Here is a 17,802-nt window from a genome sequence, read left to right on the forward strand (position 1 = left end):
ACCTACAAAGATATCTCGCTTAAAGATGTTTTATTTATTAATACTTGATGTCAGTGATATATCTTGAGGGCATTCAGGGGGTAATTCTAGCGTTTAAAAAAAGAGTGCCAACATTTAGGTACCAAAAATGCACATAAATGGCCAGAATATTGGCATATATGCGTGTATGTGTGTACATACCTGCAGAAATGCCAATATTCCAGCTATAAATTATTCTATAAATTGGTGCCTAAATGCCATGGTGTGCAGTTTGAAGGTGGTTGCCAATCCACTCATAGATGGAGTCTGGGAAGAGCATGAATAGGGCACAAGGTTCGGCACATAATGATATGACCTTTCAGGGAGTTGAGACCTCTGCCTGTTTCCTATGCTCTTCTGTCCTTCTGCTTTTTTATTCCTCTTTAGTGTTACTGGAGTTCCTTTCTTTTATTTATTTTTTTCTGAATTTTAATTAGGTTAACCACCTTTGCTATGTTGTCAAGAAAGGCAATATATTAAACTCAATAAACCATAAACCATACTATCATTTACATGTTTGCTAGCAGTCTAGGCATGAACATTATACCACAATTTCTATTTTCTTTATAACTTTCTAAATAGATGCCATAAGATAGCAGGGAGTTTAGTTTTTAACTGACAGAGCTTTTAAAGCATACATTGGATTACTGAATTAAACGATGATTAAGAATGTGAGAGGGGAGCTGTATCAGTGGGATTGTCAAGAGGAAGACAGGTTGGATGGTGACTTGAGGTAATATTCAATCTCTAAGATCCACTACTTTCTTATAAAAGAGGACACATAAGTATTTGGTGAAGAGCCAGAGCTCATTTGAGATTCAAATGATGAAGGTTCCCTAGTGATTTTAGTTGCGACATATGAGTGTATTTTTATAAAACAGGCAAATTATCTTGTGCAACAACATCTTCTTTCTTCTTTAATATAGGCAGATACTATAACTGAGTCATTGGAGGAATTAACTCTTTCGAAAGTTTCAAAATTTTCACTAAATATTTAATAGACATCTCTAGTGAGATTCTCAAAGGAACCTTCGGGAAATTTATCAGGCATAGGTTGAAAACCCTAGCTTGATTTTCCAACATCTCTACCTTAAATCGTAGATTAGTATTGTCTTTAATAATAGCACTTCCTTGATAGCTTGAACTACTTCCTGGATTGCTTGATTTTTCTTCTTAGTATTATCTAAATCATTTTGTAAAGTGGAAAATTTTTCTTCTATTTTAACAATCTTAGCCTCTGTTTCACACACTTTTTTCTCTGGTATTGGCACACTAAAAGGAGGTGCCAGTTCCATGAAGTCAATTTTTCTGTGTTCTCCTTGGCACAGTGCAGCTGCCAAATCTTCAGTATACTGCTGCAATGAATTCGCCTCCAATCCAGGAGAAGACCCTGGTTGGTATGGTGGAGTTTGATAGGGCTCAATGTTGTCTCTGCGGCCAAGACAAGGGCGGAGATCCTCCCTCCACTCCCACACCAAGTGATTTGTCTCTCACAATCTGACTCTGGAGGTTCCCAGGCATTATGAATTTATCCATAGGATGAGAAGCTGGAGGCCTGGGGGTCTCTGAGGGATAGACCCTCGTTTTCCCCTTCTGCTCAACCATAATAAGATAAGAAGCAAGAAGAGCTCATGGAGCTCTGTACTTCACACTGGCACCATCTTGGCCACACACCCCCAGACTTCCTGGAATATGATCGCCTGGCTCTACTCCTCCCATGTTACTTCCCCCTTTGGTTTTAAAGTGGCTCTGACACTGTGAGGGAGTATCCTTAAGGGGAAGTGGCAGCATCTTATAGACTCCCTCACATGGAGTATGATCTCAGTCTCTCAAATTTATTGCCAAGGCTTACTATAGTACTTGCATCTTGCTAAAGAGAGTTTCCTTCTGGACTTCATATCACATTACTTGTAGAGGTAACCTATCAAGGAGTGCCTGAATGGCACCTAATACAGTGTGAAACATTTCTGTATCTTTCTGACACATGTTCCTGGTCTCTGACCACATTTCTTGATATTTGAGAATCTTCTTCCTCTCCATCTGGTTCACAAAATAATTGTTTCACACTTTTCACAGCTCTTTCTTAAAATATATACATTTGCCTCTTTTACCAGTATTCTTCTATATTTGTTGTAAACCATTTCATCTGTAATCCACTGTCCTGGGCTGCAACTGTCAAACTCTCTCATCTGTAGGTTTCAGTTCACCTCTCCTTAATCATTCATTGGTCTGGTTTTGATCGATGTATGCTTCCTGAACGAGCATTATGGTTTATAGTTTATTAGCTTGATATGCTGCTATTTCCCACTGTATTTATTATTTTTTTTTGTAGGGGCCCTTTTACAAAGCCACGCTAAAAGATGGCCTGCGCTGTGACTAGTGTGTGGGATTCTTACATGGTGAGCCCACTTTTAGCATGGACATAAAATGGCCGCAGTTTCCATTCTAGCAAAAATGGCCATGTGCTAATTGATTAGTGTTAGGCACGTCTACTCTCCACCCCCAAATATACCCATAGTGCTAAAAAATAGCATTGATTTTTTTTTAGCTTGTGGGATGTGCATGTAGATGCTAAAATTACCACAGGGCACCAGAGGACACCCTGCAGTAGTGGTTTTTAAGCTGCAGTAAGCACACATAAAAAATTTTTTTCCATTTCTAAATCTTGTAGCTTCTTTTCATATGCATGCTGGTGGATCCTCACTCATTCCTTCTACTTAGTACATAAGTACATAAGTGTTGCCATACTGGGACAGACCAAAGGTCCATCAAGCCCAGCATTCTGTTTCCAACAGTGGCCAATCCAGGTCACAAATACCTGACAAGATGCCAAAAATGTACAAAACATTTTATACTGCTTATGCCAGAAATAGTGGATTTTCCCAAGGCCATTTAATAATGGTCTATGGACTTTTCCTTTAGGAAGCCATCCAAACTTTTTAAAAAGCCCGCTAAGCTAACCGCCTTTACCACATTCTCTGGTAACGAATTCCAGAGTTTAATTACACATTGAGTGAAGAAAAGTTTTCTCTGATTCGTTTTAAATTTACTATATTGTAGCTTCATCGGATGCCCCCTAGTCCTAGTATTTTTGGAAAGTGTAAACAGACACTTCACTTCTACCCATTCAACTCCACTCATTATTTTATAGACCTCTATCATATCTCCCCTCAGCTGCCTTTTCGCCAAGTTGAAGAGCCCTAGCCGCTTTAGCCTTTCCTCATAGGGTAGTCGTCCCATCTCCTTTATCATTTTCGTCACCCTTCTCTGCACCTTTTCTAATTCCACTATATCTTTTTTGAGATGCGGCGACCAGAATTGAACACAATATTAGAGGTGCGGTCGCATCATGGAGCAATACAAAGGCATTTTAACGTACTAATTTTTTTCCATTCCTTTCCTAATAATACCTAATATTCTATTTGCTTTCTTAGCCGCAGAGCACACTGAGCAGAAGGTTTCAATGTATCATCAACGATGACACCTAGATCCCTTTCTTGGTCTGTGACTCCTAACGTGGAACCTCACATGACGTAGCTACTGTATAATTTGGGTTCCTCTTTCCCACATGCATCAGTTTGCACTTGCTCACATTAAACGTCATCTGCCATTTAGACAACCAGTCTCCAAGTCTCTTAAGGTCCGCTTGTAATTTTTCACAATCCTACCGCGATTTAACAACTTTGAATAACTTTGTGTCATCAGCAAATTTAATTACTTCACTAGTTACTCCCATCTCTAGGTCATTTATAAATATGCTAAAAAGAAGCGGTCCCAGCACAGACCCCTGGGGAACCCCACTAACTACCCTTCTCCATTGAGAATACTGACCATTTAGCCCTACTCTCTGTTTTCCATCTTTTAACCAGTTTTTAATTCACAATAGAACACTACCTCCTATCCCATGACTCTCCAATTTCCTCTGGAGTCTTTCATGAGGCACTTTGTCAAATGCCTTCTGAAAATCCAGATACACAATATCAACCGGATCACCTTTATCCACATGTTTGTTCACCCCTTCAAAGAAATGTAGTAGATTGGTGAGGCAAGATTTCCCTTCACTAAATCCATGCTGACTTTGTATCTTTAATCCATGCTTTTGAATATGCTCTGTAATTTTGTTCTTTATAATAGTCTCTACCATTTTGCCCAGCACCGCCATCAGACTCACCGGTCTATAATTTCCCAGATCTCCTCTGGAACCTTTTTTAAAAATCGGCGTTACATTGGCCACCCTCCAATCTTCCAGTACCACGCACGATTTTAAGGATAAATTACATATTACTAACAATAGCTCCGCAAGTTCATTTTTTTAATTCTATCAGTACTCTGGGATGAATACCATCCTGTCCAGGAGATTTGCTACTCTTCAATTGGTAGAACTGGCCCATTACATCCTTCAGGTTTATAGAGAATTCATTCATTTTCTCAGACTCATCAGCTTCGAATACCATTTCTGGCACCGGTATCTCACCCAAATCTTCCTCGGTGAATACAGAAGCAAAGAATTCATTTAATCTCTCCCTACAGCTTTGTCATCCCTGATCGCCCCTTTTACTCCTCGGTCATCTAGCGGTCCAACAGATTCTTTTGCCGACTTTCTGCTTTTGATATACCTAAAACAATTTTTACTGTGTGTTTTTGCCTCCAACACAATCTTTTTTTCAAAGTCCCTCTTAGCTTTCCTTATCACCACTTTGCATTTGACTTGACATTCCTTATGCTGTTTCTTATTATTTTCAGTCGGTTCTTTCTTTCATTTTCTGAAGGATTTTCTTTTAGCTCTAATAGCTTCCTTCTTCTCTAATTTTTTTTTCCACCGTTCTTCTCATTTTATCATAGTCTCCTTTTTTTAAAGTTAAACGCTAACGTATTTGATTGCCTATGAGGGGCATAATCGAACGGGGCGCCCAAGTTTTCCTGAGGGCATCCTCGCAGGACGTCCTTGTGAAGGGGCGGGGAAACCCGCATTATCGAAACAAGATGGGAGTCCATCTTTCGTTTCAATAATACGGTCGGGGACGCCCAAATCTCAACATTTAGGTTGTCCTTAGAGATGGTCGTCCTTAGAGATGGTTGTCCCCGGTTTTCAGCGATAATGGAAACCGACGACGCCCATCTCAAAAATGACCAAATCCAAGGCATTTGGTCATGGGAGGAGCCAGCATTCATAGTGCACTGGTCCCCCTGACATGCCAGGACACCAACCGGGCACCCTAGGGGGCACTGCAGTGGACTTCAGAAATTGCTCCCAGGTGCATAGCTCCCTTACCTTGTGTGCTGAGCCCCCCAACCCCCCCCCCCCCACAAACCCACTCATAAGTACATAAGTATTACCTTACTGGGAAAGACCAAAGGTCCATCGAGCCCAGCATCCTGTTTCAACAGTGGCCAATCCAGGTCACAAATACCCGGCAAGATCCCAAAAATGTACAAAACATTTTATACTGCTTATCCCAGAAATAGTGGATTTTCCCCAAGTCCATTTAATAATGGTCTATGGACTTTTCCTTTAGGAAGCCATCCAAACCTTTTTTAAACTCCGTCAAGCTAACCACCTTTACCACATTCTCTGACAATGAATTCCAGAGTTTAATTACACGTTGAGTGAAGAAAGAATTTCTCTGATTCGTTTTAAATTTACTACATTGTAGCTTCATTGCATGCCCCCTAGTCCTAGTATGTTTGGAAAGCGTGAACAACTCCACTCATTATTTTATAGACCTCTATCATATCTCCCCTCAGCCACCTTTTCTCCAAGCTGAAGAGCCCTAGATGCTTTAGCCTTTCCTAATAGGGAAGTCGCCCCATCCCCTTTATCATTTTCATCGCCCTTCTCTGCACCTTTTCTAATTCCACTATATCTTTTTTGAGATGTGGCAACCAGAATTGAACACAATATTTGAGGTGCAGTCGCACCATGGAGCAATACAAAGGCATTATAACATCTTCATTTTTGTTTTCCATTCCTTTCCTAATAATACATAACATTCTATTTGCTTTCCTAGCCGCAGCAGCACACTGAACAGAATGTTTCAACGTATCATCGATGATGACACCTAGATCCCTTTCTTGGTCCTGACTCCTAATGTGGAACCTTGCATGACATAGCTATAATTCAGGTTCCTCTTTCCCACATGCATCACTTTGCACTTGCTCACATTAAACATCATCCGCCATTTAGATGCCCAGTCTCCCACTTTTGTAAGGTCCCCACAGCTGTACACCACTACCATAGCCCTTAGAGATGAAGGGGGCACCTACATGTGGGTACAGTGGGTTTGTGGTGGGTTTTGAAGGGCTCACAGTTACCACAACAAGTGTAACAGGTAGGGGGGGTGGGCCTTGGTCCGCCTGCCTGAAGTGCGCTGCACCCACTAAAACTGCTCCAGGGACCTGCATACTGCTGTCATGGAGCTGGGTATGACATTTGAGGCTGGCATAGAGGCTAGCAAAAAATATTTTAAAAGTTTTTTGAGGATGGAAGTGGGTTAGTGACCATTGGGGGAGTAAGGGGAGGTCATCCCCAATTCCCTCCGGTTGTCATCTGGTCAGTTCAGGCACCTTTTTGAGGCTTGGTTGCAAGAAAAAATGGACCAAGTAAAGTCGGCCAAGTTAGCCAAGTTGTCAGGGACGCCCTTCTTTTTTCCATTATCGGCCAAGGACGCCCATGTGTTAAGCATGCCCCAGTCCCACCTTTGCTATGCTTCCGACAAGCCCCCGTGAACTTTGGTCATCCCCGCGACAGAAAGCAGTTGAGGATGCCCAAAATCGGCTTTCGATTATGCCAATTTGGGCAACCCTGGGAGAAGGATGCCCATCTTGCGATTTGTGTCGAAAGATAGGCACCCATCTCTTTCAAAAATAAGCCTGTAAGTATACTTACTTCAAAGCTAGTATCAAATCCAGTCATATTATGATCACTGTTATCAAGTGGCGCCAGCACCATTACCTCCTGCACTAGATCATGAATTTTTCCTTCTCTCATCGGCTCCTGTACCAGCTGCTCCATAAAGCAGTCCTTGATTTTGTCAAGGAATTTTACCTCCCTAGCGTGCCCTAATGTTACATTTACCCAGTCAATACCGGTGTAATTGAAATCACCCATTATTATTGTGTTGCCCAGTTTGTTTGTGTCCCTAATTTCCTTTAACATTTCTGCATCCGTCTGTTCATCCTTGCCAGGCAGACAGTAGTACACTCCTATCACTATCCTTTTCCCCTTTACATTTGGAATTTCAATCCATAGAGATTCCAATATGTGTTTCATTTCCTGCAGAATTTTCAATCTATTTGATTCAAGGCTCTCCTTAATATACAACGCTACCCTTCCACCAATTCGATCCACCCTATCACTAAGATATAATTTGACAGTGTCCCACTGGTTATCCTCCTCCCACCAGGTCTCAGAGATGCTTGTTAGAATGCTTGTCCAAGTTGATGATGAAGGCAGAATCTGGATGTTTAACTTTCATTTTGTGTGTTTGGATTTGTTTGTGCTGTTCGTAAGCTTGGAGGCCTATGATGGTAGTTCTAAATGTTTCATCTATTTCTATAAGATCCATTCATTCTTCAACTGTAGGAATGTGCAATATTGTTATACACTGAATCTTATAAATGGCCTCATGAGCTTTTAATTATTTTCTTGTTTACACCTCCAGTTTCTGAAGATATTTAAAAGGCCAGGCTACAATTCCAAAGATATACAAGAATGTACGTATATTGTTATTGATAGCTTATAGGGCTCATTTTCGAAAGAGAAGAATGTTTAAAAAGTGGCATAAAACAGCATTTGGATATTTTGCTAGCCTAAACATTCAAGTCGCTATTTTTGAAACCCATTTTCTAAACATTTTTCTATGCAGTTCTTCCACAAATCAGAAAGGGACATGGGTGCGTGATAAGTGTGGAATTTGGACATTCCTTATGCTTGGATGTCTTTCTGCCATAAAGGAACAAAACAAAAACATTCTGGACTAAAACTAAGACGTTTTGAGTTAGACCTGTTTTAATAATGATTAAACCAAAAAAAGTGCACTACATGACCAGATAACCACTGGAGAAATAAATGAATGACTCCAAATACTCTCCCAGTGGTCACTGACTCCTCCCACCTTCCAAAGATGTGAAAGAAACAGTACATATCAGCCTCTATGACAGCCTCAAATGTTATAGCCAGTCCTATTAGAGTAGCAGGCAGGTGCCTGGAGTAGCCTAGTGGTCAGTGAAGTGTACTGTGTAGAAGAGGACCCAGGCCCTTAAGAACATAAGAGTAGCCATACTGGGTCAGACCAATAGCCCACTATCCCATTTCCAACAGTGGCCAAGCCAGGTCACAAGTACCTGGCAGAAATCCAAATTGTGGCAACACTCCATGCTACCTAAAGGACAAGTTCATAAACCACTACTAAATGGACTTGGGAAAAATCCACAATTCCAGGAATAACATGTATAGAATGTTTGTACGTTTGGGAATCTTGCCAGGTGCCCTTGGCCTGGATTGGCCGCTGTCATGGACAGGATGCTGGGCTCGATGGACCCTTGGTCTTTTCCCAGTGTGGCATTACTTATGTACTTATTAATCCCAGGGCAAGCGCTTCAACTGTTACACTTGTGGAGGAAATTGTCAACCCCCTCCAAAAAAACAAATCTTACTGTATGACACCTATAGCTATAAGAGCTATTGTAGTACTGTATAGTTGTGTACAGTAAGTTTTTGGTGGGTTTTGGAGGGCTCACCATACAATATAAAGGGGTAAGGGAGAGATGTGTACCTAGGATCTTTTTATGGGAAGTTCACTGCAGTACCCCCTGAAGTGCCATGCTCTGTTGAGAAGTCCGTGTGGCCAGTCTACTAAGAACGCTGGCTTCTCCTACATTCCAATGGTTTGAATTTGTCTATTTTTCATGTATAAATCTGTGGTCAATAAGATGGTGGACCACTGTGTAACTCTTAATATGCCTGCCTTTTTTTCTGTGGAGTAGAGTTTGCCCAATTCTGTAAAACAGCAAGGTAAGGTCAGACAGTATTCCAATATAATCTTATCTTAATATTCCACTTGCAAGCACCGCAACAGGGAGGAGTGAAGAAGGAGGTTAAACAAGCCCTAGGACTGGTCTATGCAAAGATTTATAGTTGGAGGTCATGAGACTGGTTTTGCTGGAAAAAGTACATCAAATGTTGTTTTTAGATAAGGGGGTCATCAACTGAGACAGCAGACTGAGAATTGTCATGTACACGATTAGAATAAGGTATAAAAGGAATGGTTTATTACAGCAAAAACAAGAATCTTGCTAACACTGTGTTTTGCTCCAGGCTGGTAATTGCTCCACAGGAACAGAAAGGAAAAAAAAATTTGTATGTACCACTTATGAATTGTAATTGACAAAGCAGTAATTAGATGTCTATTTTCCCATTTGTAATAAATACGTTTTTATGATAAATTTATGATTGGCTAATGGTGTATCTCTTCCTGTGTTCTTTAATCCAAATTATTTTATCCAGGGAATAAATGTCTGGAAGTTTAGGCTAGCATCTTGCAGCCTATCTGATAAGGGGGTATAGGTTACACATAGTATATAATTGCAAAGAGGGAATACTCATGGGTGGATCATAGGCAGGCCATGGGTGTGTCATCAAGCAAAGTATACAATGTGAAGAATATTATCAGTTATATGCTTTGCATGGCACACTTAAGTACACCACCTTAGGCCAACCATTGACCTGGCCAGGGACAGCAGAAGACCGTTGTGGTTGGAAAGGCCAAGCAAACTAATCTCTGGCCCCACCCCTAAGTTCTCTATTTACTAATACTGTCTTGCTTAAAATATTGGTGGAACCATTGCCCCTATGGTCCATCCCATCTGCTGTCTATGGACCTGGCATAAACAGTGCAGCTATATTTATACTAATATTCTATAATTGCATAGTTCTTCCCAGATGCTGCTATAGAACTGGTGCTCAACTTGTGCCATTTTGGCACCCAAATCCAGAAGCCAAGTTATAGAATTTCCCTGCAAGTATCCTCCCATGTAATGGAGCCTTGGAGTGCTGTACCTCCAATCCCCCAATAAGCAAGTGCCCTCGTGCACCCAAGACCTTCCCATTGAATCCCAGTGCCCAGTTGTTTATGCTTAGCCCCTCCCCCTCCCCCTTGGCAACATCCTTATTGTCTTGGGGTGTGCCTGCCACTGTTGATTTGGTTTTACCTTTCTCCCTGTGCTCTAGGACGTTTCTGCCAAAGTCAGTGCTGCTTTACCTTTCTCCCAGTGCCTTGGGATAGTCATGCATTTATTTGGGCTACAATTCCCCTCTCCTAATACTTTAGAGCGGGGGTTCTCAATCCAGTTTTGGGACACACCAAACCAGTAAGGATTTTAGAATACCATCAATAAGTATGAATAAGATAGATTTGCATACACTGGAGGCAGTGCATACAAATTTATCTCAATCATATTCTTTGTAGATATCTTGAAAATCAGACTGGCTTGGTGTGTCTTTCTCTTTCCTAACCCCCCTCCCCGTTTTCTCTTTCACTCTCCTTTGCTGGCTTCCAGACTTTTTCTATCTTGCCCTCCTTCTGTGATCCAATTCCCTTCCATTGCTTATCTCGCTGTCCACCTCCTCCCTTCTCAGTCTCCATCAATAAGATATCTTTTCCCTGTAAAAGGGGTCAAATAGACTGGGAACATAAGAAATCACAGAAAATGACATTTTTTCTTAAAGTAAAATACAAAACAGAGCAAAATTAGTAAAATATGAATGTTTGTAGAAATGTGTCAGAGAAATGCCACAGATTATCAGAATTCTGCTGCAGAACACTGGAGGATTATACCCGTATCTCATACTTGCTTAAAAATATATAATTCTCTTTTATTGCTGAGCTTGTGTGAAATTCCTGTGTCCTGTGATTATGTATTTAATGACATTATCTTTGCCTAACTCTTAAAGTATGTTGTCGAGTAAACTTTGAAACTGGTTTTCTTTGTGTATTCATTGAATTTACTACTAGAACCCTAATTTCAGAAATAGTTCCCCTCAGAGGGCTAAATGAAGAAATGGGCTTTTATAAAATTGCCCACCGTGTACATGGATAACAGTACTCGCATGAACGTCATAATCAGAAAAAGGGTTGTACATAAACACATTTTATTGGATTTTTGGAGGTAAGTAAATCAAGAAAAAATGTGGATAAAATAAAATCAGATTAAGACAATGTAGTAGAAGTTATCAAGAACACGTCTCACATTAGCAGCTGTACTGCTCTATGGTTCAATAGGAACTATTTATACAACATTATAAGGAGTAATTCTATTAAGAAGGCAGTAATATTTATGTAGCAAACATCTGTTTATACATATTTATAACTAGAATGTTGTGTGCTATTCTGTAAATGTGTACTTTACAGGTGGACATTCACATGGGAAATATATGAGCGGAATTCATATTTATATCCATAATCTAGGTGCCATTATTTATACTAAGCTCTTTGGCTGGCATACGTGCTCATGGCTAATCACATACACACATATAAACCCAATGATGCTAGTATTTTACAAAAGAAAATAGGCATCTCCTTTATAGAATAGACTCCAATTAGTGTAGATGTAGGCTGTATTTTATAAAGAGAAAAGGGTGTCTAGTTTTCTTTATAAAATACTAGCATCAGCTGCCAAATACACCTGCATTGCATGCATGGACTGTTGCACCAGCCCTAGAGCTGGTATAAATGTCCACATCTATATTTTTGAGGTATACATGTAAATTATAGTCCTTTATAATCTATGCACAAACTTGCCCACATAACCCACACTCCACCCATTTCTTTGCCCACTGACAAAGTATGAAACTTGATGCCAAAGTTCATACTTTAATGACATTGTTATTCTATAGAGTGGTCACATACAGTCAGGGATTACCATATACAATATTTCTGGATTCTTACAGGCAAATACTTGTGCCCTTGGTATTTTTCAAATATCTCTCTTCCAAGTCAAAGGTGTTCTGATGCACACTGCAAATTTGCACATGTGGATGCATATAAAAGTCTCATCACCGGCCCACTGGTAGTCAGTTCTCAGCTAAAGAACATATGTCCTGTTATACGAGCTGCAGCAGTCTCTGAACACATGGATTCTCTTTCATACTGTGGGATACAAAGCACTTCTATCATTCAGGGGAGAAGTTATCAATATGGGTTATTATTAAAATGTGTTATTTTACTGTTAACCTCAGCTATTAGTAACTAGGTCTGACTGCATAAAATACGGCCTATTCTAAAACAACATGAGTTAGTGGTTCAATAACACATCTTAAGGGTAGCCCACATTGATAACTACACCCCTCATTGCACTGTCTATCAAAAGCAATGAAAACCTTTCTATACCCAGCATGAAAGCTCCAAGAGTTTCCAGGTCTCTCATGCATATGTATGCCTGCTTTAGGTGCAAGCACTGCTCTGTTCTGTTTGCTAAACTGCAAAAAATACAGTCTCTGTTTAGCTAGATATTATTTCACTTAGATCTCTAGCTGTGTACCGGTCTGCTGAAGCAGATGCTACTCTCTCTGATGGATTCAGAGACATGTTCTGCCCCTGAGCTCAGAGTGATTCTCTTTCAGTATGTTTCCATACAGTTTCCTTTGCACAAGCTGTCTTCTTTTCTCTCACTGTTGAGTAGTTTGCAGTCCAATTTTCACCTTCTGCAGCCCTGAGACTCTTGGCAGGCTCTGTGCACCCCTGAAACTGACTCCCTGCCTACTGCAGCTCTCTGATGGCTAAAGTCACTTCCTGGAGACGCTCCTTCAGCGTCATGTCCTCCAACTGCTCTGGTCCTTCCCTGGCTGTTTCATATCTCCCCTCATTCAGCTTAAAGTTCTTTACTTTCTCAGGCTCTACAGCACAACTCCTGGGAGCAGCTTAGTTCTTCTAGCTCCTGCTTACATTCTGTCTGTCTCTCTCTCTCTCTCTCTCTCTCTCTCTCTCTGTTATGTACAATGGTAGGGGTTCTTCTTAAAACCTCTGTTCAACTCCTCCCCTGTCCTTGAGATTTTCATCTTCTACATGTGGTCTTCACTAGCTTTCGTGCTTCTCTGTTGTTGTTGTTGTTGTTTTCTTCTTCTGTTTTTTTTTCTTTCTTTTTTTCTCAGTTCTTCTTGAAGCACTATAAGGCCCTCTCACATCTTTTTTCCTCAGAACTGTAGAGGGTGCTGGAAAAACTTTTCTCTTTTGCTCTGATTTCTTTCAGGGTTCTTATTAGCTAATGGATATTTCTGTTCTGTTTTTATAGCTGAAAGGCCGGGAGCAGGACCAAAGAAGGCAAACACAAATAGAAAGGAGGGGTGGTAGTCCCTGAATGATTTTCAGAGGACTGTGTTTGTGAGGAGCTGGATAAACTAAAGGTGGACAAAGTGATGGGGCAGGATGGCATACATCTGAGGGTAATGAAGGAACTTAGGGGAATTCTAGAGGCTCCGCTGCTTGACCATTTCAATGCTTCTTTACATCTGCAGATACTGAAGGAACTTAGGGAAGTTCTAGAGGCTCCGCTGCCTGACCTTTTTAATGTTTCTCTACATCTGAGGGTACTGAAGGAACTTAAGGAAGTTGTAAAGTGACCTTTTCAATGCTTCTCTAGAGTTGGAACTGGTTCCGGAGGACTGGAGAAGAGCAGATGCGGTCCCTCTCTACAAAAGCGGAAGTAAGGAAGAGGTTGGGAACTACAGACCAGTAAGTCTGACTTCTATGGTAAGTAAATTAATGGAAACACTTTTAAAACAGAGAATAGTAAAGTTTTTGGAATCCAATAGATTATAGGGCCCGAAGCAACACTAGAGGCAGGTCTTGTCAGACAAATCTGATTAATTTCTTTAACTTGGTAACCAAAGAGTTGGATCGAGGAAAAGTGCTAGATGTAGTGTATTTAGATTTTAGCAAAGCCTTTTACACAGTTCTGTATAGATGACTAATAAATAAACTGAGTGCTTTTGGAATGGGCCCTAAGGTGACTGGCTGGGTTAGGAACTGGTTGGCTGGAAGGCGACAGAGGGTAGTGGTAAATGGAACTCATTCTGAGGAAAATGATGTTACCACTGGGGTGCCATGAGATTCGGTTCTTGGGCCAGTTTTTTTTTTAACTTTTTTGTAAGTAATATTGCTGAAGGGCTGTCTGGTTAGGTTTGCATCTTTGCAGATGATACCAAAATCTAATAGATTATTCACCCCTGATGGTGTGCATAAAATGAGGAATGGACAGTGAAGCTAGAAGAATGTTCTGGAATATGGCAACTTAAATTTAATATCATAAAATGCAGGGTCATGCATTTGGGCTGCAAAAAAAACAGAGGAACTGTATTGTTTAGGAGGTGAAGAACTTCTGTGTACGAAAGAAGTGCAAGACTTGGGTGTGATTGTATGTTATGATCTTAAGGTGGCCAAACAGGTAGAAAAAAGTGACAATTAAAGCTAGAAAGATGTTTGGGTGCATAGGGAGAAAATTACCCAGTAGGAAAAAGGAAGTGATGATTCCCATGTATAAGATTCTGGTGAGACCTCATTTAGAATATTGTGTACAATTCTGGAAACCACACCTTCAAAAAAATAAATAAACAGGATGGAGCCAGTCCAGAGGGTGGCTACTAAAATTGTCAGTGGTCTTCGTCATAAATCATATCGGGACAGACGTAAAGATCTCAATATGTATACTTTGGGAGAAAGGTGGGAGAGGGGAGATATGATACAGACATTTAAATACCTATATGGCATGAATGCACAGGAGGTGAGTCTCTCAATTGAATGGTAATCAATAGAAACAAAATAAAACATAGAAAAGAAAATAAGATGATACCTTTTTATTGGACTAATTTGTACATTTTATAATTAGCTTTCAAAGGTAACCCTTCTTCATCAGATCAGAAATAATTTCAATTGAAAGGAAGCTTTGGAACGAAGGGACAAAGGGTGAATGTGAAAGGTGATAGACTTAGAAGTCACCTGAGGATATACGTCTTCACGGAAATGGTGATGAATTCATGGAACAGCCTCCTGGTGGAAGTGATGGAGATGAAAATAGTATCTGAATTCAAGAGAGTTTGAGACAAGTGCATAGGATCTCTAAGGGAGTGATTGGGAGAGTAGATGGCATGGATGGGCAGATTGGATAGGCAATATGGTCTTTATCTGCCACATTTTTCTCTGTTTCTCTGTTTCTTTTTCTAGGACATGGCCTAGTACTTTGTGGATCTTCAAGCCCCTCTGTCTGCTGTTGCTGCTGCAGCTTCCCTTCCTTTGGGTAAAATAAAAAATTATTTTTTAACTTTTTCATTTGTTTTTACAAGCTAAGATTACACACACAATTACACTTTCTTCAAATCAGGTGTACATTGTACAACAGCATTTCTGCACTACTGAAGGTCATAGTAGGAGCCTATTTTATAAATGCAGAGCTGCCAAGTTACCAATTCCAGGAAGGAGACTTTTTTGCTGGTCCTAGTTTTAAACATTCATCCCAAAACAGTGTAGTATTTGTAGTCCATGATTCTATCCTTTGAAATCAGCGTGGCAGATTCCATAATGCACCTGAATGAGGCTGGCAGAAATCCTGGACTGGTCAAAAAGTCTCCCTCCAGGAACGGGCAACTTGTTAGCTCGGTAAACATACATGGGCACATATCCAGCTCATTTTCGAAAGAGAAGAGAGCTCATCTTCCGACACAAATCGGGAGATGGGCGTCCTTCTCGCAAGGTCGCCCAAATCGTCATAATCGAAAGCCGATTTTGGGCACCTTCAACTGCTTTCCGTCACGGGGATGACCAAAGCTCCCGGGGGCATGTTGGCAGTGTACCGAAGGCATAACAGGGGCGTGGTTAAGAGATGGGCGTCCTCGGCCGATAATGGAAAAAAGAAGGGCGTCCCTCACAAGCATTTTGCCGACTTTACTTGGCCCCATTTTCTTCAGGACCAAGTCTCGAAAAGGTGCCCAAACTTACTAGATGACCACCAGAGGGAATCGGGGATGACCTCCCCTTACTCCCCCAGTGGTCACCAACCCCCTCCCACCCAAAGAAAAGAACTTTAAAAACATTTTTTGCCAGCCTCTATGCCAGCCTCAAATGTCATACCCAACTCCATCACAGCAGTATGCAGGTCCCTGGAGCAGTTTTTAGTGGGTGCAGTGCACTTCAGGCAGGCGGACCCATGCCCATATCCCCTACCTCTTACACTTGTGGTGGTAAATGTGAGCCCTCCAAAACCCACCACAAACCCAGTGTACCCACATGTAGGTGCTCCCATTCATCCCTTAGGGCTATGGTAGAGGTGTACAGTTGTGAGGAGTGAGTTTTTGGGGGGCTCACCACACAAGGGAAGGGGGCTATGCACCTGGGAGCAATTTGTGAAGTCCACTACAGTGCCCCCTAGGGTGCCCAGTTGGTGTTCTGGCATGTCAGGGGGACCAGTGCACTATGAATGCTGGCTCCTCCCACAACCAAATGCCTTCTTGGTTTCCATTATCGCCGAAAACCGAGATCGCAAATCTCTTAAGTCGACCATCTCTAAGGTCAACCAAAATGTTGAGATTTGGGCGTCCTCGACCGTATTATCGAAACAAAAGATGAGCGCCCATCTTGTTTCGATTATATGGGTTCCCCGCCCCTTTATAGGGCCATTCTCAGAGATGGACGCCCTTAGAGACGGGCGGCCCCATTCGATTATGCCCCTCTATGTTATCTTTATAAAATATGTAATAGGCATCCTTTTTGACATCTCAAACAAACACCTGCCTATAATATTACCACCCACATTGTTTACTCACCTTTGAAATGTTGCAACCAAATGCTGTTCACAGCATTTTATTAATTCTGGAAGAAAAAAAGTTTTCCTGGTTGTTTTCCATAATGTTTCTTTCAGTTCCTTATTTCTCAAACTATAAATCAAGGGGTTAAGTAGTGGAATTGCAGTTATATACACTACAGTAAGCAGTTTGTTAAGATCCATAGAGTAATCAGACTTGGGTCTCATGTACACACCAAAAGAGGTCCCATAAAATAACAGAACAACTATGAAGTGAGAGGAACAGGTAGAAAAGGTTTTTTGTCTACTTGTAGCAGAGTGGATTTTTAATACAGCAGAAATAATGTACACATATGATAAAATTGTTAATATGAATGGGGTAAAACATAGAAGTGTACCTTCAATATAAGTTATAGTTTCAATGACATAGGTCCCTGAACATGACAGAGTCATCAATGCTCTGATTTCACAGAAGAAATGGTTAATTTCATTGGAGCTACAGAAATATGATTGAGATATTAAAGTGGCCACTGGGACTGCATCTAGAAATGCAATTGTCCATGAAACAAAGACTAGAATAGTGCAGACTTTCCTGTTCATGATGATTGTATAATGCAAGGGTTTGCAGATGGCAACATAGCGATCATAAGCCATGGCGGTGAGAAGGTAGAACTCAGCAGCCGTGCATGCCAGGAACAAGTACGTCTGTATCATACACTGCTTGAAAGAAATGGTCTTATTCTGTGCTATGAGCACTACTAACAATTTAGGCACTGTGACAGTCACATAACAGATTTCTAGGAACGACAAGTTGCTGAGGAAAAAGAACATAGGACTATGCAGATGGGAATCAGAGCACACTGTGAATATAATAAGAAGGTTCCCTGTCAAACACATCAGATAAATAATTAAAAACACAAGGAAAAGGAGGGGCTGCATCTCAGGCAACTCATAGAATCCCAGAATGATGAATTCTGTAACCTTGGTGTGATTCAT

General features: G+C 40.9%; 1 protein-coding gene across 1 annotated transcript; it reads right to left on the reverse strand.

Annotated features, from left to right (window-relative positions):
• Positions 1-16,824: 16,824 nt before the first annotated feature.
• LOC115475033 (olfactory receptor 6C3-like) lies at positions 16,825-17,802 on the reverse strand. The gene has a single exon (XM_030210772.1). The coding sequence runs from the start codon at positions 17,800-17,802 to the stop codon at positions 16,825-16,827; it is 978 nt and encodes a 325-aa protein (XP_030066632.1).

The sequence above is a fragment of the Microcaecilia unicolor genome, chromosome 7 (genome assembly GCF_901765095.1).
Source record: "Microcaecilia unicolor chromosome 7, aMicUni1.1, whole genome shotgun sequence".
NCBI lineage: Eukaryota > Metazoa > Chordata > Amphibia > Gymnophiona > Siphonopidae > Microcaecilia > Microcaecilia unicolor.

What these genes read in the sequence shown, in the direction of transcription:
- LOC115475033 (XM_030210772.1), bottom strand. Translation starts at nt 17,802, where the DNA reads ATGAATCACACCAAGGTTACAGAATTCATCATTCTGGGATTCTATGAG.